Source organism: Accipiter gentilis, chromosome 11 (assembly GCF_929443795.1).
Source record: "Accipiter gentilis chromosome 11, bAccGen1.1, whole genome shotgun sequence".
In the NCBI taxonomy this organism is placed as follows: domain Eukaryota; kingdom Metazoa; phylum Chordata; class Aves; order Accipitriformes; family Accipitridae; genus Astur; species Astur gentilis.
Genome location: NC_064890.1, coordinates 2,076,157 through 2,100,508, shown reverse-complemented (window position 1 = coordinate 2,100,508; position 24,352 = coordinate 2,076,157). Strand labels below are relative to the sequence as shown.

General features: G+C 47.0%; 1 protein-coding gene across 7 annotated transcripts in view; it reads left to right on the top strand.

The window, feature by feature from the left end:
* Positions 1-291: 291 nt before the first annotated feature.
* Positions 292-24,352, top strand: part of TASOR2 (transcription activation suppressor family member 2) — a 44,714-nt gene continuing 20,653 nt past the window's right edge. For 6 of the 7 annotated variants that reach the window (XM_049813747.1, XM_049813746.1, XM_049813744.1 and 3 more), the window contains exons 1-13: positions 292-588; positions 11,330-11,475; positions 12,982-13,077; positions 14,555-14,627; positions 16,028-16,119; positions 16,802-16,939; positions 17,066-17,190; positions 17,291-17,310; positions 17,406-17,505; positions 18,232-18,332; positions 19,999-20,102; positions 22,926-22,998; positions 23,111-23,185. In XM_049813747.1, coding sequence (XP_049669704.1) covers positions 546-588; positions 11,330-11,475; positions 12,982-13,077; positions 14,555-14,627; positions 16,028-16,119; positions 16,802-16,939; positions 17,066-17,190; positions 17,291-17,310; positions 17,406-17,505; positions 18,232-18,332; positions 19,999-20,102; positions 22,926-22,998; positions 23,111-23,185 — 1,186 coding nt within the window. In that variant the 5' untranslated portion in view covers positions 292-545. Of the gene's footprint in view, positions 589-11,329; positions 11,476-12,981; positions 13,078-14,554; positions 14,628-16,027; positions 16,120-16,801; positions 16,940-17,065; positions 17,191-17,290; positions 17,311-17,405; positions 17,506-18,231; positions 18,333-18,355; positions 18,458-19,745; positions 19,845-19,998; positions 20,103-22,925; positions 22,999-23,110; positions 23,186-24,352 lie in introns of those variants that run through there. The other variant, XM_049813749.1, reaches the window with a different exon arrangement.

The following is a 24,352-nucleotide window of genomic DNA, read 5'->3' as shown; positions in this document are numbered from 1 at the left end:
GAGAAGACTGAGGGGCTGAGGTGATCAGGGAAGGGGCTGAGGGAAGGTCCCAAACAGGGCGCCGGTAGAAAGACTGAGGCGAAGGGAGGTGAACGGCGATGAACAGGCGCTTGAGGGGGACGGGACGGTGCGGGCAGGACCGCCGAAGGCCGCCGCCGGCGCGGCGCTGACCCGCGGGAAGAGGAAAGCCGCGGGCGCGGCCGCGCTCTCTTTCCGGTTCAGTTTTCACTTTCTGTTTTTTTCCCGGCTACCGCCCGCCCGTCCTTCCGGCCCCGGCCCCGGTCCCGGCCTCCCCGCCCGCCAGCGCCGTCCCGCCGCGGCGCCCTTTCACTTCCTGGGGCCGGCGGATGGCGGCGGCCCGCAGCGCTCCCGCCCCGTATGCCGCCCTTCATCGGCTAAACCAGCCGACCCGCCCGGCCCGGTAGCGCCGCGCCCTGCCGGGGCCCCGCCGGGAGCGGAGCCTCGTTGAGGGCCGGGCGGGGGCGGCAATGCGGGAGGCTTAAGGGCCGGCGTGGCGGGAGAAGGGCGAAGAGCGAATCCCGGCCATGGGAGAGCGGCGGGACGAGGAGACCGGCGGCTCGGGGACGGGTGAGTGGGGCTCGGGGGGCGGGCGGGGAACGAGCGAGCCGGGTCGGGGAAGGCGAGGGGCGGGGGGGGGGGAGGCCGGCTCCATCCCACCCTTCGTCTAGGGAGGAGAGGCCAAGCCGGCTTTGCCCTTCCGTTTCTCCGAAGCCGGGGCTGTCCGGCCCCGCGGGGACGAGCTTGAGGGGGGGTGTCCCCGCTTCTGGCTGGGTGAAGGGGAGCAGGCCCTGGGTCAGGGCTGGAGGCACCTGCTCTGAGCCCCTGGAGGCCTTCGACACCCAGGAAGCAGCTCTTTTTAATTTAATTTTGACTGGCTCACTGGGGAGACGTTGGCTTTTCCAAGCTCCCGCTTGTTGAGGGTAAGCTGATCCCAAGGTCTATGCAGCTGGGAGAGCCACGGTCCTTTTCGGTTTTGTGGCTGCACACACCTTCAGTCTGTCCTTGGGGAGCCGTGCTGGTCAGTGCAGGTGTCCTTCAGGAGCAGGGTATGGAAATAAAAACAGATAGGCTGCATGCTGCTCCCTTCCTGGCAGCGGCGTGGGGAGCTGAAGGCTGGAAGGCCTCTTCGCTCCCCTCATGGAGCATCTGCGCTGCCTTGCAGGGCTGGAAATTGGCCCTAGAAGAGGGGGGCGAAAAATATGTTTCTGGTCTGGTGCTGCACAGTTCTGCTCCCAGATTGTCCTCAAATAAGTTGTCCCGCAGAGGCTCAGATAAGAGCAGGGCTTGCCGAGCTGTAGGTCTGCGCTACTGAAGGGGGGATAATCTGGGATAGACGAAGTAAACCGGAGGGTAGACAGCACAAAAATAGTTGTAAAACACGTTCCTTCCTCCATGGGAACAAAGATTTTTTAAAAATGTGCAAGAAAGCCTGCCTGGCCCAGAGTAATCAGTAGCCTGGTGGTTTGGTGCTCATTGTGGACGCAGGAGATGCTGAGTGAAGCTCTGTTCTGTGGGATTCAAGTCAGAACATTAACCTCATGGTTTTACCCCAAGCATTTGGTCAAAGTGGGTGTTTCTTAGTGCTGCTTGATAGATCCCATTACCATTACAATGCTTATAAGAGACTGGTAGTGAACAGGGAGACAAACATGGGGCTCTACTGGCACTAGCTGTCCTATGGTTGAGTCTGGAAATTACTGGTCTGCACTTGAATGAATTTGTTAGATCTAGTGTTTTGTCAAGAAAACGTCTGATTTCACAGAAATTGCTGTTTTCCAATTGAAAAATTGTTTTGTCAGAGAATTCCCCATCTTCTCCGATAAGAAGAAGTGTAAGTACTCGCCTAGGACCAGAGACTGTATTACCCGGCTTGAAGCTGGTTTTACATACTAGTTTGGTCTATTTTTAGCGTTGCTCTTAAAGCTGGCATTTTCGGCAGTAGCAGAGCTAGCTTAAGTGTTCCCCGTTCCCAGACACTCACCCCTGATACTCCGTAACATCCGCATCCCACCTGATTTCAGGCTGTGTTGGTACAACTGTTTGTGAAGCTGTGCAGCAATCCAGATTGCTGAACCTATCTTGATTAAAAATAGCCTCCTTTATTTTACACTGCAGTTTGCTGATTTTCTTCATTACGCAGCCCCAGCTGTGCCAGGAGGGGAAGAGAAGGAGCATTGGGGCTTAGGGGCTTGCATCGGCAACTGTAGCCACCCACTGAAATGCATGTTGGATTACAGCTTTGGTGGAATGGGCTGGTTTTATTACATGAAATATATATGTTGGTCACTCTGGCACCTGTCAAAGTGAGCAACTGATTATTCTTGGTTAGAATTGCTTAAAGACAAGAAAGTGAAGTGTTTATTATTTTTGGTAAATGCTATTTTTGCACAGTTTGGCTTTTGGTTTTTTTTTTTCTGATGGTGAGACAACTACTCACTAGTTCTGATGGGGTGTTTGGAGTCAGCATGCATGGGAATTTTAGTACTTGGCTTTGGTTCTGTTTTTATTTGAAACCCTAAGTGTGTCTTGGTAATTTCCACAGCCAAAGGGTCCATAGAGAGCATGTGGTTAGAGCTCTATTGCCTTGTCAAGCTGAACAAGAGATCAGGGAAAAGAAAGTAGATGTTGAAAGGAGAGCATCTGTGGTGAGAGCAAAAGTAATGCAACGAAACAAGCCTAAGAAAGGATATATCCCTCTTTGGGAGGTTTTCAGGCTTGCTCAAAGGCAAAAGAAGTAACCAGCTGTCTGGAGGAATGTAGCTGCAGGATTTCAGGCAGGGGAACTGTATGCCTGCTTTCTCCAGCCGCAAACAAGTTTGTTGTTTTTTTTTTTTCCTTTTCCCAAATGGGGCAGCTTTTGCCTTGGGAAGGTTGTTTTTTATCAGGTGAACCATTGCTGTTGCTCTAACAAGGCTGCCTGTGTGTCAGAAGACCCAGGACATCGCTGTAGTGTGTGCAGTCGCCTTGACGGTGCAAGGGCTTTAGATCCAGGACGTCCCCAGCGTCCATTTTTCAGGGTCCTGGGAGGCAGCAGATGAACTCCAGCTCACGTGGTGGCAGGCTGATATTTCTTGGGAGGGCTGGATGTTGCTCTGCGGGTGCTGTGTGGTTGGCTGGGTTTAACACGTGGGTTTCAACGTACTGTCTGTAGGCTGTGTGCAAGGGATCCTTGAAATGTAACCTAGCGAAGGCAAGGCTGTCATTGGTGGGTTTTTAGTATGCTGTGCACGAGTCTACAGCTCTCCCACAATGTCAAAGAACATCAAGTCTGATTGTCTTAGGCCATCACAGCTACTGTGCTAGCATGGAGAATGACTTGACTGGGTGGTCTTGCAAAGAAAGGGTAATCTTTAGTTGTCTAAGTGCTAAAATACCTGTGCTGGTGCTAGATTTGGGAAGAGTCAATGCAGACACCTGCAGCTGAGTGAATCCACAACAGGTGGCAACCCTGTGTAAGATGATAGAAGAGGGGAGCTGTGGCAGGACATGGCTTTGAGGAGCATCTGCTGAGATGAAAGGCAGCAACAACTGCTATTGCAATGAATTAAGGAGGAAAAACCTGTAATAACCACTTCCTCAATTATGTGAGCAGCTGAAAGTAACAGGAGGGAGGTTATAAAATCAAAGAAATGTTACTTGGAAAGTTTCTCTGGTGTAGGACTCCTACTCCAAGTAGGTTTTTCACCAACATCAGAAAGGGGCATCTGTGGCTTTGGCCAGCCAAGGATGAGACCCCCACCTCTCTGCGACCTGTCCTAAAGCTGCATCACCCTCCAGGGGAAGAATTTCTTCCTCGTGTCCAGTCTGAACCTCTCAAGGTGCAACTTGAGGCATTGCCCCTTGTTGTTTCCATCTGCCAGTGCCAGAAGAGAGGCCCCATCGTCTCTGTGGCTCCCCATCAGGTAGCTGTGGGTTGCAGTTGGATCTCTCCAGCTTTCTTCCCCCAAACTAAACAAGTTCAGCTCCCTTGCTCTCTACATAATTAGGTATTGTCTTGTTGGGGCTGCCTTCTCTGGGAAGGAATTTGGGGCACAGCTGGAAACAACCAGGTTTGCTGAAATTTCTTATGACATGGGTGGTGGGTTTTTTTTTTACATAGTGTAGGAACATAACCTTCCCTACCTGTGAGGAAGCTAACAATGTTTTCTCCCCAGCCAACTAGATGCATTCAGATATCGCTTTGAGATTAAATCTGTGTTGGCAGAGCTCAGGTGGAGCTGTCTGTGTAAAGGTTGCCTGTCCTCTGGGCAGAGTGGTAGCTCTCCTGAGAGGGTGCCAGGGGTTCCCTGCATTGCCTAAAAGTGATCTAAATAAATACTGTCAGTCTCTGATATTGAGATGAAAAGCATTACAAAAGCTCCTGCAGCCTGATGCAGGACTACCTGATCCCAGAGGAAGTTTAAAATACAATCCAACACCTGGGTTTTCCAGCTTAGCAGCAATCCCCTTGCCTCACTATGGAAGTGTTTTAAATACATCAAACCAGAAGATTGCAAAAGATACCATCTCACATCAAACAGGGACGTAACTCCTGGGTTTAAGGTCAAGGATGTTAATTTAGGAGAGGGGAGCTGCATCAGCCTGCTTACTTTTTTTTCAGCAAATGTAAGAGAGCTGTCATATCCAAAAATTCCCCCCTGCATAGCAATTTGAATGCTTTTTTTTTCCAGGGGAAAACAGCTCCACAGTTATGAGAGCTCCCGAACATCCATGCGAGCCAACTGCTCTCTTTCTGGGAGTATGAGGAAACATCAGCTGCAGAGAGGTGGTTTGTAATGGTCTGTTATGATGATTTACTTGCAGGAGGCCTGTAGTAGTTGCAGGATAATTGACTCAATAAGTTCCTGGTCTTGCCCGTGAAAGAACCACATAGAGTAAGAGATGCTTTCTACCACAGTCACGATAATGTGGCACTGCATATCCATCATATGGTGTCAGCGTGGCTCCATGCGCATTGGGGTAGGGGTAAAACCTTGTGCTGATATAATGGGCTGTCCCAGCTGAGACCGAATATCCATCTTGGCTGGTATCCTGACTCCAGGAGTGGCTGCTTAGGGAAAGGTATGTGAACAAAGGTACAGTGCTCTTTCTCCTGAAAACACATGCCACTTGCGCAGGTTTGTGGCTCAGGGACTTCCTGAGGAAGAGGTGGAATCTTTGCATTTAACAGATTTGCCCCCCACCCCCCCAGCTGATTTTTTAACTCGTCTGCAGCATCCTAGGGCAAGACCTTCAGAAAATGCTGCTTGTCATTGGAGCCCTTCCTGCTTCTGCTGGACAGCCTGTGATACAACCTGTGCTGCCTTTTCCATCCCCAGTGGGAGGCCTTTTTCCCTTTCATTTGCCAACAGACTCACTCCTCATCTCTGCAAATGGGTGCCTCCATCAGCCCGGTTTAAGCTAGAGGTTTTGTTTTGGCTGGACCATAAGCACAAGCCTGTCCTGGTAACCCATCCCATGCCCAACATCTGCCTCTCGTACATGTAATATCCTGGCTGTGTTGGCTCTGTTGTACGTTTAGATCAGATCCGTTACCCTGTGGCAGGTTCAGCCAGCTCTGCTTATTTGCAGCCTGACAAATACAAGGTTAGAATAGTTGTCTGTGTCTCCGAGTGGAAAAAACGGGAAGGAAAAAGGCAAGAAAGTGAAAGAACAAGATGCTGGGAAGCAGTGAAACTGTGAAAGTTGCTGATAATGGCAGGAGCAGCAGGAACAAGGCACTTGTCTGGTGTAGGAGAGTGTATTTTGAGACCGAAAGGCTTTGAAGAACCCATGCTAAAACACAAGAAAATCCCAAGAGGCTCAAATATGCCAAGGCAGATTATTTTCTGTTTCGGTGCCATGCTAACCCTGCCCTGGACCAGTGCCCATGGGCATAGGACACCTGCTCCGTGGTGGAGATAGCTCTGCCGTGCTGTGCGAGGCAGTCTCTGGGGTCTGCCTCGGGTGATCGGTTTGAAAATACACCTAATATCAGCTAGCCACGCGAGTGGTCTGTGCTACGTCTCCTTGCCTGATTACTACTGGAGAGTAAATGTAAGCTTAGTTTACATCATGTCATTAACTGGAAATACTTTACAACAGTCAGAAGCATCTGCTGTAGTCAGCATCTTGTTACTTTGCAGGCATGACACGTTCCTGCTCCTAAGCGTTTCTGGGAGATGGTGATTTTTGGCTTAGTTTGGCTTAATTTAGCTCAGATTTTGGCTTAAACTGAAAGAGGAAAGTGACTTCTGTGCTTCAGCAGTAATGAGCCAAGACTTGTTATAAAAGTTGGGCTGTGCAGGTGTAGCAGTCGTGGTCACAACCTGTGAGGGTGACCTGACCTGCAGGTGGGCGAAGAGCATGAGACCATGGGGTTCTCAGGACTCTGCAATACACAAGGACATGGAAGTCTGCGTTTCTGAGAATTTCTTTATTACAAATTACTAGAAAACTACTATTAGTAAAAACAAATATGTACATATATAAAGTATATGCTACAAGACACTACAAAATTACCACTAGGAAAGCAAGTATATATGTATTACAAGAGTAAAGCAAATATATGTATATTACCAGTTATTACAGAATTCCAGCTAGCAAAGCAAGTATATACTTAATGAACCTTTACCGATGGGCGCAACTATAAATATATTATGTGAGGTGTCACTGGTGCAACACTCACCAAACTGCTCCCAGGAGCAGGGTCGGTCAGCGATGGAAAGTGTCACTTCAAAGATGATCCATGTCACCTAGTCCGGAGTCAGCCAGGCATTCCCAGTGAGGGTCTGGTCTGTCTGGGAGATCTCATACAGGGAGGCTCTTGCAGAGAAGCTGATTTTGGGTAGGTAGTGAGTTTCTTTTTATACCTTTTTGGTGTAGATACATAAGTGGGCGTAGGATGTCAGTTCCCAGAATAGTTGTTGCTGACTTCTGTTTTACTGGAAGGTCAGTTTGTTACCTCAGTTTCTTTGTCCCATCAGCTGCTCTTCATCAAGGAGGTTTTGGCTGAGCTTATCAAGGATGTCTCAGGACTCCTGGAAAAAGAGACATCCTTCTTTGTCAGTACGTTTACCAGGTCACCTTTGTGGCTGCTCCGTCAGTAGGCTGTAGCTAAAAGAGGTTTGCAGGTGAATAGCTGGTCAAGCATGTAGTACCGTGGGTTTTATAATACAGAGTTAAAAAGGACAGTTCATATAATTGTCATAATAATTACTGTGTGCTAGAAATGATTAAAAAGTAAACCTAAAGAGCGAGAGCAGCAAAATTGGGATGGGAAATTATAAAAAGAAGAGAGAAAGTGGACTTCAGCAGAGCCAAAGAACTTGGGAGGATGATCTTGAGTCTCAGCTGGTGGTACATGAACTGTTGACAGTACAGAGGAGCATGTGGTAGTGCCAGAACTGACACTGCCAGTGATGCCTGCTGTTACAGCTCATACTAACAGGAAAAGCCAGGAAAACGGAGGAAATCCTGGTTGAAGAGAGGCAAGATGGAGAAGGGCTGTGGGAAGGGACTGTGCAGGAGCTGCTGTGCCAAGGACAGGTCAAAAGCCCTGTAGGTGAGCAATGTGGCTGTGTTCAGTGTGTGTTGACCATGCTGGGTAGCAAACTTTTGGAGATTTGACAGCATTCAATTGTCTGCAGCAAGTGCTACTAAAATTTTAAGGTAAAAAAAAAAACCAACCCCACTGGGAAGAGAAGCAAACCTTTTTCTCTGTACAAGTCTGTACAAGTGGTTCAAAAGCTGTGGGTGTTCCTCCTGGGCTGACTTTGGAAGTCTCTGCGTGGTGAGGCCATCCAGAGGTCACGTGAAAATGGATGAGCCGAAAGAGGATCCTGGTTTTGGCAAGTCTGCACCTCTTGGCCTCAGCTGGCCCTCCTGATGGTCATCCAGTACCTGCAGGAGCCCTGAATTGGAAAGGGGAGCAAAGGCGTGCAGCTCCTGGGAGGTGTGTGTGCCAGTGGGGCATGTCCACTCAGGCTGACTTTAGTCAACGCTTTGCAGAGGACAGAATAGGGCATGTTGAGACATTTGCAGGCATGATTGGGGTGGAAAGGTCAAAGGAGCTGGCTTTAAGTCTTGAAAAGGAGGAGGAAGAATGAGGTTAGCAGCCTTCCAAGGAATGCAAGGCTCTTGGAAGATGACTTCTGCACAGCCACAACACGAGGGAAAGATCAGCCTTACTTGCAGCATTGGCAACTGATGTTAATAGCTGCAAAGGTGACTTTTTTCTGCCTTGCTATCAGGGTAGGAAATCACCAGGACAGGCTGTGAATCCCCTCCCCAAGGATTTCAGGGCACAGGTAACACCCACTGTGGGTTCAGCTGTGCTGTGCTGGTGCAGAGCCGTGCTGCGTTTCTCCAGCTCTCCTCCAGCTGTCAGTCCCGTGATGCGTCTCTGCTGTCCAGCTGACGCCATGCGAGAAGTTGGTCCTGTTCCTTGAGGATGCTGCACGGCAGTAGTGACATGTCCAAGCTGCTCAGAGGGGAATGGACACTTTCACTTTTACTTCTGGTTTGGGCACTTTCACTTTTGCCTCCTCACATCCTGCACAGAGACCGTCAAGGGCCTTCTGCTCCCGCAAATGAAACCTGCATGTGTCGGGGTTTTGCATGTATTTGTGTGACTGCAGAGTCTTCCTCAGAGTGGGAACAGATCTGAAGGAGCCTCTTAAATCTGAAAGGGGAGTTGAGGGTCACAGCAAGCTGCTGGACTCGGTGTCACGCTCTGTGATTGTTTCATCTCACGTATTTACGTATTACTACAGCAACTTTTTTTTTTTTTTCCCTTTAGGACTTTCCTTTTTACACTGCAGCTGAACTTGCAGGGAGGAATAAATGTTTGAGTTATCTCTTGCAAAATTGCTGTTCATGTTGCATTTCCAAGATCTTCCCAGGCTTTTTTTTTTTTAAAGCCTTTAGCTTTTACCCCTGAAAGATACTGAATATCCAATGCTTTTGCCGATTTAACACCCTGCACCCTCACTATGTGTTCTGCACCTGGAGGGGTTTTTAACCCCATAATCTCTCTTTGTCAACTTGGTGTCTCACATACTCTGTGTGGAAACACATGACAGGCTCCCAGCTTGCACGTTTAGACATGGCCTTTCTCATACTTCAAGACTCTGAACTTGTCGATAATGCAAAGTTGCAAGACGCTATCAGTAGGAGGAGCAGAATTTTGCACCCTGAAAAGTGAGATGGTTTGGAGCAGTAGCTGTGAAATTAAATAGCACCAGCTGCAGTCCTGTTCTTTTGGGACATGAGCAGCTGTCGAGGGAGGTGGACTTGTTTAGGCTGGTAGAGAAGATGCTGAGGACGGGGCTGTCGCTCCTTGGAGGATGACTCTGGACACAAGTGTTGTTGTTGTGCTTGGGCCAGGAAGCAAAAAGGGACGTTGTGTTTGGTCCAAGCCTTTAAGCAAAGCTGTGAGCTGGGATGTAATTCCCTAATCTGATTTCTGTGGAGGAGTCTGAACTCCCTGACTGCTTCATTGAGATCCACAAGGTGCAGGAGAGACAGACAAAGCAAAATGAAAGACAAGTGAGGAAAAAAGTGAGAAAACATAACATCCCTTCTTACACTCATTAGGGTCAAAGAGAAAAAAAACAGTAATAGTGAGAGAGAGTGGGAAGACCTCTTTATTTTTCATTTTTCTGTGCTTGAGAGCCAAGTTGTGTTCACCTGCTTTTTGACTACTTCTAATGATTACAGTGGGAAAGTGGGAGGTTTAGAAAGTGAATACAAGAGGGCACAAAAGACGTACATTCCCCAGAGCGAGGTTAAGAGAGTTCTTTTAAAGACTTTTTCTGTGCTCCCAATTTCCATTCCCACCTGTCCTCTACATGCTTTTCTTAGAACCATTCTTAGAGCAGTCTTTATACTGTTTCCCCCCAGTTTCTGCCTTGTCTGGATTTGTCTTTTGCCTGGCACAACACAGATGCTGTCTGCCTTCCCCTGTTAAGCTCCATAGTGCAGGCTGGCTGAACTGGCTTAGAGCAGTGTAGCTAAATGAGTTTAATACACATAATTTGAACTGTTATTTTTCCTGTTCCTTATATTAGGTCCTTTTTTGGCCTTGAGTATTTTGAGAGAAATAACAAGATTTGTGACATAGGGAGTGTTTCTGCCTTTTCGTCTTCTTTTTAATTGAGGGGAGGAAAAGAAAAAAGCTATTAGAACGTAGCCTTTAAAAATAGGAGTCAAAACCCCAAGCAGGTTGCAGGGTTACAACAGATGCTATCTTGCTCATCACCAAAGGAATGTGGGCCTTTTTGCTTTAGAGGTTAAAATGAGAACTTATCTATTTGTCCTCAAAAATTTTGGTGAGGTTTTTTCTTAGAGAGTGTCCAGCATGCAAAACCTGTTCTTTGGGTGAGGTTCAGCAGTTCTACATTTCTTTACTTGTAGATGACTACTTTATTTTCTAAAGTTTATGGGTCAGAATTAGTAAACCTTTTCAATGTGTCTATGTTGAAAACTCAGCTTGGGATTTGAAATCTCTTAGCTCATGAATCACCGCTAGTAATAAAGGTTTTTAAATGTGCAACAGAGACTGAGCCCAGGATTTCCTGTCTTTCAGAGTGGCTGCTTTATTTAATACTTGGATTTTAACAGTTGCAAGAGCACAAATACTGCAGGGCTTTCATTTGTTTCTGCATCCATAGTTAATTTGTCAACTGCTTTGGGACCTCTTCTTGGTGGGATGCAGTTGGGAAGTGTTTCACTCAGATGTTTTCCTTGGAGATGTGAGAGAATTTGGGCTTCGAGAAAGCTCTGCCCATTGAGGCTTTGAAGGAAGGCTTGCTCTCATGGTGTTGAAAACCACATTCACTCAAGACCTGAAGATCTTTATAGAAAAACAGATAACCCTGGGAAACTGAGCATGCGCTGAGATTTTCCCTGTGTGCAGACATCAACTCTCACACCCTAAAAGAGTGCGCAACGAATCTAAGTAACTTTTTAGCACAAGAGAAAACTCTGACCTGCTCAGCATAAAGTTAATTTACCACCAGGCTTTGCTTCTGGCAGTTGCTATTGATTTCTTTTCTTTTTTCCCTGTTGCAAATGAAAAACTTTAAGGGGTCACTGGCAAACAGGGAGCTTGTATTCCTCCTGCCAAAAGGCAGTTTAACTTACAAAGACTTGGGGGTTCCATGGCTGGAGCCGAGCGGATGCTCCCATTGGGAGCCACAGGGCTGATCTGCTCCATGGAGATCTGGGCTTGATAACTAAGCTGCCACCCACCTCTGCTGCGGCCCCATACTCTTCTGGGGATGCCCAGAGTTAATATTTGCACCTGCTTTTTGCTTTCTTCCTCCAGGTTTTCATCTGGAGTCAGAAGAGTCGAGTTCCCTTCTGCAGACAGCAGTTTCAGTGTTGCAGAGCTCCTACTTGAACTCTACATCTCAGGACGGTTTTCAGTACAGCCAAGCAATTCTGGTGGAAAACCATGTTTTTCTAAGTGAGGTAAGGCTGGTGGAGGAGCAGGGTGTTGCTGGCAGTTTGGGAAAGGGTGGTGTTTCTTTGGGAGCTGCAGAGGTCTGTAAATGTTGGTTTATTGACAGGTATTTCCTTTGCAGCACGTGGCTGATCTGCCTGCTTTGTAGAGCCCCATTTGCAGTTCCTGACTGGAGGGAACCTCTTCTTTGCTTTCTTGCACTTCTTCCTTCCCAATCTGATCAGGAACAAAAGGTCCATTCAGCCAATGTTGCCAGACATTCAACAGCAGTTCCTGGAGCAGGACTTGGGGGCAGGTTGAAATCCTGATTTGACACCTAGCAGGAGAGCTTTAATGTTATTGCACTTCTGCTGATTCACAGGGAGGCAGATTTCCTTGCGGTATTTCTTTTGTCTGCCCTCACACCTGTGCAGGCACCAGTTTTAACCCCATTTGCCTTTCTCCAGCTGACTGGGACATGTACGGAACTGCTTTTAAAATGCCTTCATCCCTACACTTCCTCTGTCATTGGTGTGCAAGACAGGCTGTCTTCTCTGGGGACTGGAGATGACCAGTCTGCTTGTTGTCATAGTTTAAATAGAGTTTAGACATTTTGGCTGCCTAAATCTGGGATAGTCACTGTGGAGCTGGATAAAACAAATGGGGAAGCAGGTATCAAGTAATTTGTTGATTTGCCTGTGCATCTAAAGCCAAAATAAGCAAAAGCAGTGATGAGATGTTTTCATATCATCTAATCCTGTTTAAAAAATCCCATCCTACTACAACTTCTTTTATTAAAGCCCCAAAATATTATGGACTCAGATCCAGCTCTGTTTGCTCCCATGATGTTCTTCCTGTCTGCACTGAGAACATGCTCTGCTTTAATTATCAGACAAAAGAAATTGGAGTAATGTGTTATTTGGCTGTAGCCAAACCCTCTGAGCTATAGTTGCATGATAGCACCTGCCCTCTAATCAAATAGTCTAGGCTTCCCTGGTCAGTGGAGAGAGAAAAAGAGAGGTGCCTCCAAGCCATCTCCCCTTCTGTAGGCATCTTCTCCATGGCTGAGATGATCTGCCTTCTGATGGGCATAGCTGGCTACTAAATGTGATGGTCCACCAGCCCACATGCTGCTTGATGAAACAAGCTCCCCAGTAGCCTGTGATGCTTGCCAAGAGGGGCATGGTGGAATAAGGCTGGACTTCCCTGGGATGAGCACAGCGTGACACTGTGGGGCTGGATGTGCCTGCTGTCTCTTGGAGGACATTGAACGTTCTGCTGGCGACAAAGGCAGAGACAGATGGACAGACAGATGCATGGATTGGGGGCCTTGGGGTTGGAGAATGGGTGTACACGTGCCTGGGGGATGGAATGATGTGTGGGCACATGAGCTGGTCCAGCATCACCTGGCCGCTGCCATCTGCCCTGTACTGACCACGACTGGAGGTACTTGGGACGCTGTCCTCACACTATGAATGTGTCACTTGGTTCTGGCATGAACAGACTAGAACAAAGTGTTGTCATGTCTTCTGCAGCTCAAAGCTTTTGCCCAAGCAAAGGAAGCCGCTGGGTACAGCCAGGAGGAGCTGGAGGAGACCTTTGCATTTCTCCTGTTTGATAATGAAGAAGAGGTAACCTGAAATGTTTATTTAGCTTAAGAAGTTTGATGCCAAGTGCCTGCACATGTGCTCTGTCTCAACCAAAGCCCAGCAGATCTGTTGACTGAAATGTCCTGGCTCTCTGTACCCTGGTTACCAGTAAAATTACTACTGTATAAATAGTACAGAGCAAGTTCTGAAGGCAGCTACTGGGAGGTTTTAGTGATGGATCTTATTTTGCATCTCTCCAGTCAATTACTGTTTCAGATCTGGCTGTCCCCTTTGCCCTCTGCAGGGAGATAGGAGGAGTCTCTCTTTGTCCCAGTGGACTTATGGTCAATTACCAGCAGATGAAACCTTTCATGTACGCTTAGAAGAGAAAAGCACCTTTGTGATAGAAGACAGGAGTTTGTCAGGTGGTTTTGGGCAAGTTCCCTCAGTTTTGCCAGCTAGGTGGAGGGCCTGACACAGCTATTGGGAAAGTTACTCCTGCCCATTTTCACAAGGATGCTTTTGATTTTTGAAAAGAGTTTGTCTACAGAAGGATGCTCAGGGAATCTAGTGGGAATTCACTTTTAATGTGATTTAGTGATGCCATGCTAAATCACAGTAGAGATGGTTTTGTTCAGGATAAGAGTGGCCTGAATGCATTTTAGTTCTGTTCAGTTTGAATTGAGCTACAGCAAAATAAACCACTTTCAGTCTCAGTTTGGGTGTGGGAATTGTCTCGCTTTGTTTTGGCTGTTTGAAATTTAACACAGTCTGTGCCAAGTGACTGAGGTCCTTGTACAGACCCTAGGAAAGAGGGAGCTCTCCAGAGGACAGTTGGACCTCATTTAACGCAGGCATCTAAAATCCTTGGGCTAAACAGCTCTCTGGAGGTGCCTCTCTTCGTTGTTCAGAGGGGAAATCTAGCTGGCTGGTCTAAGCTAGACACTTGCCTTTTAGGAGGCAGAAGTTAGGTGAGATGAGTGTCCAGTGTTGCTTATAAAGGGGCTGAGTATAGTTTGACTGGTTTGCTTTTATTTCTCATCCATAATGAGTTTTCAGACTGCTCCTATTGTCACTCCTTGGTCAATCTGCATTTGGTCTTTGCACACTTTTATGAATCTGCTTTGGACATGAATTAAATCAAAGCTGGTGAGATGCTCCCAAGGCAGTAATTGTGCCTATAGAGGTGTGAACACAGAGTAACAAATGTCCTTTGCCTTCATGCCAGCCCCATTCCATTTATTTTTCCATAAATTTCCCGTGCAGATAAAGAAGGTGCAAAGTCCAGCCTCATGCTTGCAGTGGTTTCTGGAGATGCTGGATTTTTTCCAGATTTTTCTAAGCTTTTGCTTCCACAGAGGTTTTCGTAACAACACTCGATAAATACAAGTATTTAGTATCTGAAACAACATGTTTGCCTGTTGCAAGTATTTTGCCAACTGTTGTGCTACAGATTTCAGTAGCTGTGTCCCTTGTCTTTGAAAATAGATAGTAAAAGAGTCTGTCTCTTCTTTTGAAGGCAAAAGAGGTGTGTCAGACAGGCCTCCGTGTAAACAGCAGTTCTATTTCCATACTTGGTGACCCAGCAAAAGGTAAGATTTCTATTCAGAGGACCAAGAGACCTGTTCACTGTTCTGGGGATATTGACTCCTTTAAAAGCAAAAGCCCAGACAAACTCTTGGTACTGCCTTGTTATTTACTGCAAAGATCCACAGAAACTCCCGTGTTTCTTATATGGGAAACTGCACTTGTTTGGACCAAGCAAGCAGCAGTTTTTTCCTTCTGCCCCTTCAACCAGATGAGGATGGGATCCTTCCCAGGGAATGTTACTGTCTCTTCACTTCTCCATTTCAGGCTTTTTCTCCCTTGTTAATAACAACCTTTGTCACCAAAGTGGCTTTTTGGCAGCTCTCCCCACCCGTTTGCTCTTCAGAGTCTGTTTGCTGAGCTTTTGCCACTAGTCTTTTTAATAACCAGAGCAGATCATGACATGTCAAAACCCTTTTCAGTATGTGCAAGTTCCTTGCCCAAAGGTCTGGGGCCTCAAGATGTGCAGTGCATGATGGGTTACTCAAAGAAATCCTTCTGCCAGAAGCAGAATGTCTACCAGTGTTCATCCCGCAAGTCTTCGCAGGCCGAGAGACCTAATTATTGTGCAGTCAATGGCAGTGAATACAAAACCAAACAAGAACTGGTTATTTATCTGGTGTATATCTTAGTCCTGATGGACTGAGATGAATATTATGGTGTGTCTCTTTGTAGCCCTTCCCCTGCCCAGTCCCTGTTTCCCCCGCCATGTACTTCTCTACCCATCTTGTTTACACATATAAAGCAGGAGTGAAGAGCCAACACCCCCACCCCCAATAAGTTCACATATGATATGCCCTGAGCATGGAGAAGGCATGGGAATAAGCCATGTGAGAATAGGCCTTGTCACAGGGTAGAAGGTTCATGTTGACATCTGGGATGCTGACGGGCCATAAAGAGCCAAGGAAGGGGCCTGGGAGGGTCTATGTCATGCCATGGGCCTGCTCTCATGCCCTTGCAGTGAGTGTTCCCCATGTATAAACATTCACATTGCCTTTGTGTGACTCCAAATTGAGCAAAGTACCTGCCCCACCTTGCAGTCTGACCTGGAAGCCCTCATCAGATCTTCCTGTAAGAGTCAAGCCCTCTCTCAGTATGTTTTCATGTAGTGTGGGCAAAACTGATGTTAGCTGGGCTACTTCTCCCAGGAGAAACCCAAGTTAACTCTTTTCCTAGAGCTGACCCTGAAACATATAATGCTGTTCCATACCAGCTGTCAAAAAAAAGGAAAAGAGTCAGAAAGAGTTTCACCCTTTTTATGACAGCAAGTGCTACTCTGGTTTGCAGCACTGACTCTGCAGAGACTCCCATTTCCGCAAGAAGGGCCCTCTTTACAGGGTTTTTTTGGCAGTCAGCTTTACTTGACAGATGATTCACATTATCTTGCATTGCTTTGTTTTCACAGGGGTTTATATTTCCAAGTATGCAGACTGTCTTCATCCGAGACCCTGGTATCATGGAAAATCAGGCTATATTGTAATTTGTAAGCTAATTAAGGTAAAATGCAAGTCTTTCTTTTTATGTGGAATGGTTTTCAGAAGCCACTATAGAGTGCAAGCAGTTTTTAAGGAGACATTGTTGCCCATAACTGTGGTGGGGTGTAGAATCAGCTCTGTTGAGAGCTCATCAGGATTTTTGACAGTGGGATGTGTCAGGCTAGAAAGCAAGAGATCCAGCTGGGCCGGACTGGTGGCCTGCAGGGTAGCAGAGGATGCAGAGGAACTTCCAAATTCCACTAAGATCAGAAATTTCCCATAGGGTCACCTTTTGCCCTGGACTCTCATGCATTTTGGGGATTTGAGAGGGAACCACAGGGTGGCTCAGATCACAGGCCCATTCTATTCCTCCATGGGGCTAGCATGTGGGCCCTTTCCTCCCCACTGGCTCCTGCTCTCTGTAGCTGGCACCAAAGACATGCTGCTCCTCTTTGCTCTCCTGAGCAGTGCAGATTTGTCTGCCCTGGCGAACTCGGCTGTGGCAGGCCCTCGTGTTTGTAAGGACACAAATGCACGCAACCCCCTCACAGTGGTGGGGAGTGTGGGGGTTGCCAGCAACACTGTCTTTGGGGAAAAGGAGCATTCAGGGGTCTTTTAAAATAAGTTTCTGCAAATAATTATGTGTATTCTCTTTTTTTTTTTTTTTTTTTTTTTTTTTTTTTTTGGTAAATTTTCTGGCACAGGGGAAGGTCAAGGTGGTATCTGAGAATTACACAACCAGCTATACCTGCCCATCTCCCGGCTACGACTGCCATGTGGCCGTAAGCAGAAGCAACATACCATCAAAGGCCAGCCACTGCCAGGCCTTTGAGCAGAGCCAGGTATCAATTTGCAACAGGACTGTGCAGACAGCTTGCTTGTGGGCTGCAGGGGAACATGGTGCTGGCCCAGGTGCCTTGCTCATTCCTCACCTTGTTTTTTCATCTGTTTTTCCCTTCTCACCCCAGTATTACGTGTATGAAGTGTCCGATGGCAGCACTGCTGAGCGGCCCAGGCAGATTTGCCCTTACATAGTCATCGCCTGCCAGTACAGGGAGCCGAAGGAAATGCCCGTCTTAGCTATAGAGAGCCTGTAAGCAATTTGCTGTCATTCCAAAATACCCAGTCACTTTTGTGGGCTGTTTTTCCTTTTCCCATTGCTAAATGTTCCTCTTTTTCTCCCTTTTCTCTAGACCTGAGCTTAATCACAAAGGTAGGAGCATCTGGTGGTTGTTTTTGTTTTATAAATGTACCTTTCTCCCTCTCCCTCTCCTGCTTTCTTTGAGCCGTTCTCCCTTTTGCCTGTAGCATTGTACTGTCCATGGAGGGGGCAACTTTCCATCCGGGGCCAGCTTTTGTGCAACATCGCCCTGAGGACCCCATACAGCTCCACGATTCCAGCCCAGCTGTAAGTTGCCCCTTTCTCTTCTTTCTGTGCAATTTGTGGAGTGTGAAGCATTACACCTTTGGGTGTCTGTGTACCAGCAAAAGCCAGTTTTGTCTTTCCTGCCCCATCCCTTCATTGATCAGCATCTTCTTGCAGCTGTACTAACTTATCACCTACACTGTCAGGGCAGTCATCAGTGTCAGGAAAGTGGTGTTAGGCAGCCAGCAGTGCAGTGTCACAGAAATAGCTGGATGAGGACATGAGACCGGACCCTGAACTGCAGCTGGAAATGGCTGTATTTTGTCATCTCTTTTTGTTAACTGCTCTGGAATGTTTATTCCAAATCAATTATTCCTGCTTGGGACTTTTCTCCCTGTGAGAAGTGGGCTTCCCGACAGCGCACATACGATCAGCCAGTTGTGTTTACAGATAGGCACGATGGCAAATAAAGTATTGAGGTAACTAGCATTCAAAAAAATGAGAGATTTAAAATCTTCAGTAGTCAGAAGCCAACCAGCAGGCAGCAATTTGAAACAGCCAGTAACACGGCCACCAATATCAGTGTTTAGAAGTGTTCACAAACAGGATCCTCAGATCAGCAAAGTGCTAAGCTGAACCTTCTCCAGCCTTCTTCAGAGGCGCTTTCTCTGGTTTTACAGTGACAGGCCAACAAGGACACTCTACTATGCTTGACTCTGAGAGCCTTTTATGCTTGTAATCTTACTGTCTGCTGCTTTATCCCCACAGGCCTCCCAACCTGGACATTAACCATGTCATGGGTTTGTCTGACTTGAAGAAAAAGCTACCAGAAGCTGCATTTGGGAAAAGAAATTACACTGAGAATGAAGGTGAGTGCCAAACCCGCCGGCATGATGAGTAACGTGCTTGTGCTGTGCCATAGGAGTTGCTGCAGGGGGTTAGAGCTCACATCCACATAGCACTGGGTCCTGTCTTGAAGGGTGGCTGATTGCAGGTAAGCAAGGAAAAATGCCAAGGCAACACAGGGATGTTTTCCTGTCTGTGCTTCATATGGTGTCCTGATGTGATATAATGCTTTTCCCAAAGCAACCCTTTGATCAGCCCATTCCTGGGACAGGACAGGGTGGGAGACCCTGTTTTGAGACCTGATTTCCTATCCTGCAAGATGCCAAAAGTGGTGCAACTGAGAGCAAATGCAGGGAGACAAACTTTTCCCTTCTTACATCATCTCCCTACGAGGTGAGGGACACTCCACCTTTTGGGGTCTGATCCAGTGTCTCCTGCATCTGGGCAGATGGGCCTAGCTGCCAGCCAAAGCCAAAAGATGTGGCTGCCTGCAGCAGCTTTGCGTCACAGGTAACCTACTTGTCACTTCAGGAGGACTGACAGTGACAGTGAATGGCAGCATGAGAGGGGAGAGGACTCCAGAAACCTTGGAGAGAGGCAGAGAATACTCAGTAATCGGCAAATAAAAGCACAGATTTGGGGAAGGAAGAGAAGGGCTCTACTGTCCCCTTAGTGGTGCTAAGAGACCCTACTTGCCTGTAGTCAACCACTCTCTGTCCTGGTCAGTGCAGGGTGGGGAGGAAGGGACCTGTGTCTAATTACACTTGGGGTTCATGCTGCTGATTGATTTTTGGGTTGCAGTTTTGATGAGCCTGGCAGCTCTCAGCCCCGAGGTGTTGAGCTCCTGATGGCTGTGAGTGGCTGTGCATTGCAGTGGACGTGCAGTTACTGGCACAGATACTGCAGGTTGCACATGGAGGGCTCTGGATGTGATTTGCAGAAGCTCCAGGTGCATTTCCATGTCATTTCCATGTCATCTTGCACCAAAACAAGTGTGGACTGCTGCAGTGTTGCGTCCCATCCATGTATCAGCTCTGCTGAACCCAGTCAGGGCATTGATAGGGCCGGCTGACAGCCAGCCTGTTTTGGGGGTTAGCATTCAGCTTACAGTGCAGATGGACACAGGATAGTGCCAGGGCAGGAGAAGTGGGGGCAGGCCACAACAACACTTGATGAAAGTGCCATGGAGCCACAGTCTTTTAAGATCAGCTGGTGAAAGAGAGGAAATAGTTGAACAGAAGAATTTTGCTGTGAAATTCAGAGTGTTAAGGTGGGTCCAAGATCTTGCCTTTGTTAAACTCCTTTGGGGATCAGAGTGTGAAATAACAATGCCCCATAGTAGGGGAGAATATGGCATGTTAGAATGAGCTATTTCCCTCTGAAAGGCTCCCTGTCTCTGTTGAAGCACACAGCATTGGTTAAATAGCTTTTGTTAGCTGCAGAGATAAGATAGGAAACATCTCCAGTGAACCATGCATGGGTTGAAGAGGAAACTCACTGCGATATAAATACATATACCAGCTTAGGATATCTTGGTAAGTTTTTTTGTTTGTTTGGTTGGTTGGTTTTTTTAAACCCAGTGCTTCCACCAATTGCACACCCATTTTCCTTTTACAGGAGCACTTGTTTGTTCAGAGTTCATGCAAGAGGCACTATTTCAACATCAAATTCTCTCTCTTTTGTCTGCAGTCTGCTTTCAGGGTGTTTACTTCAGTCTGTATGAAGTAGAAATATCAAATAAGGATCAATACAAAATGGATCAGTTAGTAGAAAAGCTGAAGGAAAAGGACTTGGTAAGTATTTTAAAACATTGTCATTCTGGGAGAAAGATGGCCTTTTAAATGATCTCTTGAAACTTTTGGTATTCACAGATTCTGAACTAATGCAAAATGGAATGAATTTCCCTGGTTAGGGAATAATACTTAGTATTATTTTCCTGCTTTGTTATTCTCAGACATAGTTTAGTATTTCTGTATATAAACTGTTAACTGAAGATTACCTACTATGAGCTGGAAACTGATTTCTAGGGTGAGCATGCCCTGCTGAGCAGAAGGCATTATACCAGGTGAACGTCTTCTTTGGCTATGTTTATGCCAGTTCAGATTATTTTATTGTCTTCGTTAATGATTTTACCCCCTTGCATTGCAAACAGCATGGTGGACAAGGACTGCAAGGGGATCTTATATATTAAGAAAGCAGAAGCAAAGTCCCCCAATGCCAAAATGATAATTACTAAGCAAAAGACGTAAGCTGTCACATGTCTGCCTTTCTCCCTCATTGCTGAAAAATAGCCCCCACTCAGCTAGATACTCATAGTTACACTGCTGAAACCTCATGGGCTTCCAGGAGCTCTGAATAAGTTGAGATTTATTTTTAATGGCAAATTTCCCTTGCGATATATTATCTGATAAGGCTTTTTTCAAGCACACTGGGGTCTTTTGTTCCCAGTGTGACTGTCACATCTTGTGACTCCAAGGGATAATCCTCACCCCTGTGGAGCGCAGCACCTGCATCTCTGCTGGGATTTGTGGTTGGGTTGGTTTTGGCTTTGCTGCTGCTGGTTGCTCTCTCACATCTGACGCTTCCTGTAAATTCAAGGTTGCAAATTCACGGCTGCAAACTCACGGCTGTCTGGGCACATCCTCCCCTCGCTATAAGTTGGCAGTGGCCCATGAACTGCCTAGAGGTGCTGTTGCCATGCGGCACTGCTGAAGAGCTGCCCACCGATGTGCAGCTTCCCACATGTAACATACCAGAGCAAGTGTTTGTTGTGGATCCCTGTAAGGAAAACACTTGGACTCCCTAAACTATTGATTAAACTATTTTATATTGGTAACAACATGAGAAGAAAGAAGGGATGACAAAGACAATATCCCTTCACGTGCAGGTAACCCTGACCTGTGCAACTTCAGTTGGACCTCTGGTTGGGGCACTGATCTGTCTGTGCTGCAGCTCATCTTGAGGTTCCCAGCATCTGAAGGGATGGAAGCTTATCTGTGCTATCCCTTTTTTCTTCTCCTGTTCTCACCAGTAAGAGAAATTTTAACCAATACTTTACAGAGTCCAAGTGTCTTTCTTGCTGGGATCTGTGACAGCCACGTGTTCCAGGGCATCACACCATTTTTGTAGCCGCTGAGGGCTATAACATGCATCCTGCCAAGCCCAGCAGAGCTGGGCTCACTAGAGCAAAAGATGAGATGGTTGAGTTGTGGCCGTGAGCAGTTTGGTATTGAAAGCCATCAAGAGCATCGTTTCCCTAGAGATTCCCCACCCTCATATATCTGTCAAACTGCATTAATAGAGCTCCTTTATTCCAGTGAGGAAATGGTCAATGTGCTTCTTCCCTCCCCTTAGCTTGCTGTTGAACAGCCCGTGGGTGAATTTGCTTTGGCGCAGCTCCCAAAAGTGTGAATGAAAAATGCCTTCCATCTCCTTTCCCTTTCAGTGGTGCACGGGCCAGGACCCACCACAGGGCCCAAGTGAAAATGAAAGGGTGGCTGGGGCTCACTGTTGCCTGATGCCAGCTGTGCTCCTCTGGGTGCTTGCGATTGATGTCTCTCAGCTCTGTGTCTGCCTTATGGCTTGACTTTCCTCCTCACCTGCCTGAAAATTGTCCTGTCTGTGAGAAACCACAGCTATTTCATTGAGCTGGATTTATGCAGCAGAGATGCTGGCTCTTATCCCTTCTGCTCTGCTGGCTTGAGACAACCGAAGCAAGGAAGCTGCTGTTCTGAATAGTGAATATTAAATTGAAATTGTTCAGCATTTCCAAAGCTGTTCTGTTGTCCTGGAGAAATGAGGCTGTGGGCGTTAGTCCAATCCTCTGTTATGTCTGAATGTATTGAATGGGATCAGTGAAGTTTCACAGAGAATTAGAAGCCCTAGGGTTATTCAGTTCCTCTAAGTTTCCTGAAAAGATGTGTCTGCGTGGAAGGAAGAGATCCAAATGGCTATCCCCATGGAGGGAAAGGCAGTCCAAATGAAGCTCTGCAATGAGGCATCAAGCAACACCCAAACATAAGAAAAGCCTTGATAAGTGCACATATCTTTTTAGATGTGCAGTCATCCAGCTCTAAGACAAAGTTGCAGGTGTCTTTTAGACTCAGCAAATTTTTTGTCACGTATTCTTTGATACTGATGCTGTTAATAAGCAAGCTGCATGGCCTGAACTTCAGTCAGGCTTGTGGCTGGAACAGTTGGTTGTATTTTGTCAGATGCTGGTGTCCAGCTTTGCTTTTTCCCTCCTGGGAAAACCTTCTCCTTGGGCTGTTGAAAGCAATTTCTAGATGCCTAGGAACTTTTGAACTGAAGGGACTAGAATTATTAACCTTGTTCATTAATTACAGCTAGTTTGGCTAAGCATATTTATTTTTTAAGAAACAGATGGGAGGAATCTGAGAGCTGAATAACAACATAAATGGAATGCTTTTGGTTACAGATCCCCATTGACCCAAGTGGCATGAAACAGACAGTGTCCTCCTCAACAGGGAATGAGCTGGTGATGTTGGCACATGTTCACCGGCAATAAGGGCTTGTCGACAGTCATGCTGAGTGATATAAAGTGTGCTGAGGAGGAAAGGGAGTGGTTGCTCTAACTTTGTATGTGTTTTTTATAGGCAATCATCAAATATTTACAAGACCAAGGAGTCCTTATCCTCCTCACGTCCTCTGCCTTGGCACGAGATGATGGTAGGGCATGGCTATGTAGAAACCAATACCTGTGCTTAAACATCCTGCTCTGTTTTAGAGACGGAGGGTAGGCATCCTCAGTCTAAACAAAACCTGTTGCTTTCTTTCATAGGGTTTGACCCCAAGGAGCCTGTCAGCCTCCTGGCCCTGTTTCTGTTCACCTCATCCCGGTCGGTATGCCTGAGAGGTAGGGAGGTTCCCTTTGCTGGCTTCAGACACTGTGTTTTGGCTGTGGGATCCTCACCAGAGAGTCCTCACAGACATGTCCTCTTGAAGAGCTGATTTCTCTGCTCAGAACCCCCTACAGCTTTAGTGCAAAGGGCCTTAAGAGGAGAGAGAAGTCCCAATTCTCTAGCTATGCTGCATTTTAAGCTGATGTAAACAAGAGTCACTGCACATCCTTGCCCCTTTGCAGGAAGTTGATGGGAGTGACAAATAATTACATTTCTCCCTCTCAGTCAGTTTTCAGCAGCACCCACTCCCTGAACTGTCTTATGTGTGTATGTGGAAATCTAACTCCTGCAGAGCCTGGCTTACATCCCTAAAGGTGCACTGGAGCCGTGCTCAGGGGGGCGAAACGACACATAGCACTTGCTGGACCCTGCATGGAGCTGATGTGATTTGCTAAACCAGCAGAAAAAAACCCTGCCCTAAAAAATAAGGGAATTGTTTTCTGCTGAGATAACAAGTGAAGTGGGCTCTGTGAAAGGTCACTGCTGTCGTGGGGAGGGACAGGAGAGGTGGGGAAGGGGTGTTGCTCCCTAAAGAGCAGCAAGGGTTTGGAGGCTCAGCCGTATTGTGTGACTTCTCTTCTGCGGGATCTATAAATGTTGGTAGCGGAGCTGTGACGACTGGTCAGGGTGCATGACGGGGGAGGGAGGGAGGCAGGGAGATGGCGTTGGCCAGAGCTGTGATACTTTGCTGCCATCAAGGTGAGGCATGGCTCTGGGACCTGGGAGGTGAATCCGGCCTGTTTGCAGCTGCAAAATGTGCTGCTTTTCATGCAGAACAAATACAGAGGCACTAAGTAAGAGAAAATAAAGATTGCTCGGTTTGAACCTGCAGCTCTTGAAGTAAGAATCAGCTTCAACCTCTGTTGCATTTGCCTCAAATTTTCTCTCTATCTATTGGCTTTTTGCTGCACTGTCTGTGTAGAAATATTTATACTACAATTTCTTCTTGTGGACATAAAGAAAGTTACTGCTCTGCCTCCCCTGGACAGCTTCATCCACGTGCCTCTCACTGCGCCTACTCCACCAGTAATACTTCTAGCCTTGCAGATCTGCAAGCAATGTATAAGCAGGGGCCTTTTGCTCTGCGTAACTTCTGGCTTGCTTTTTGTTGAGTCATCCTA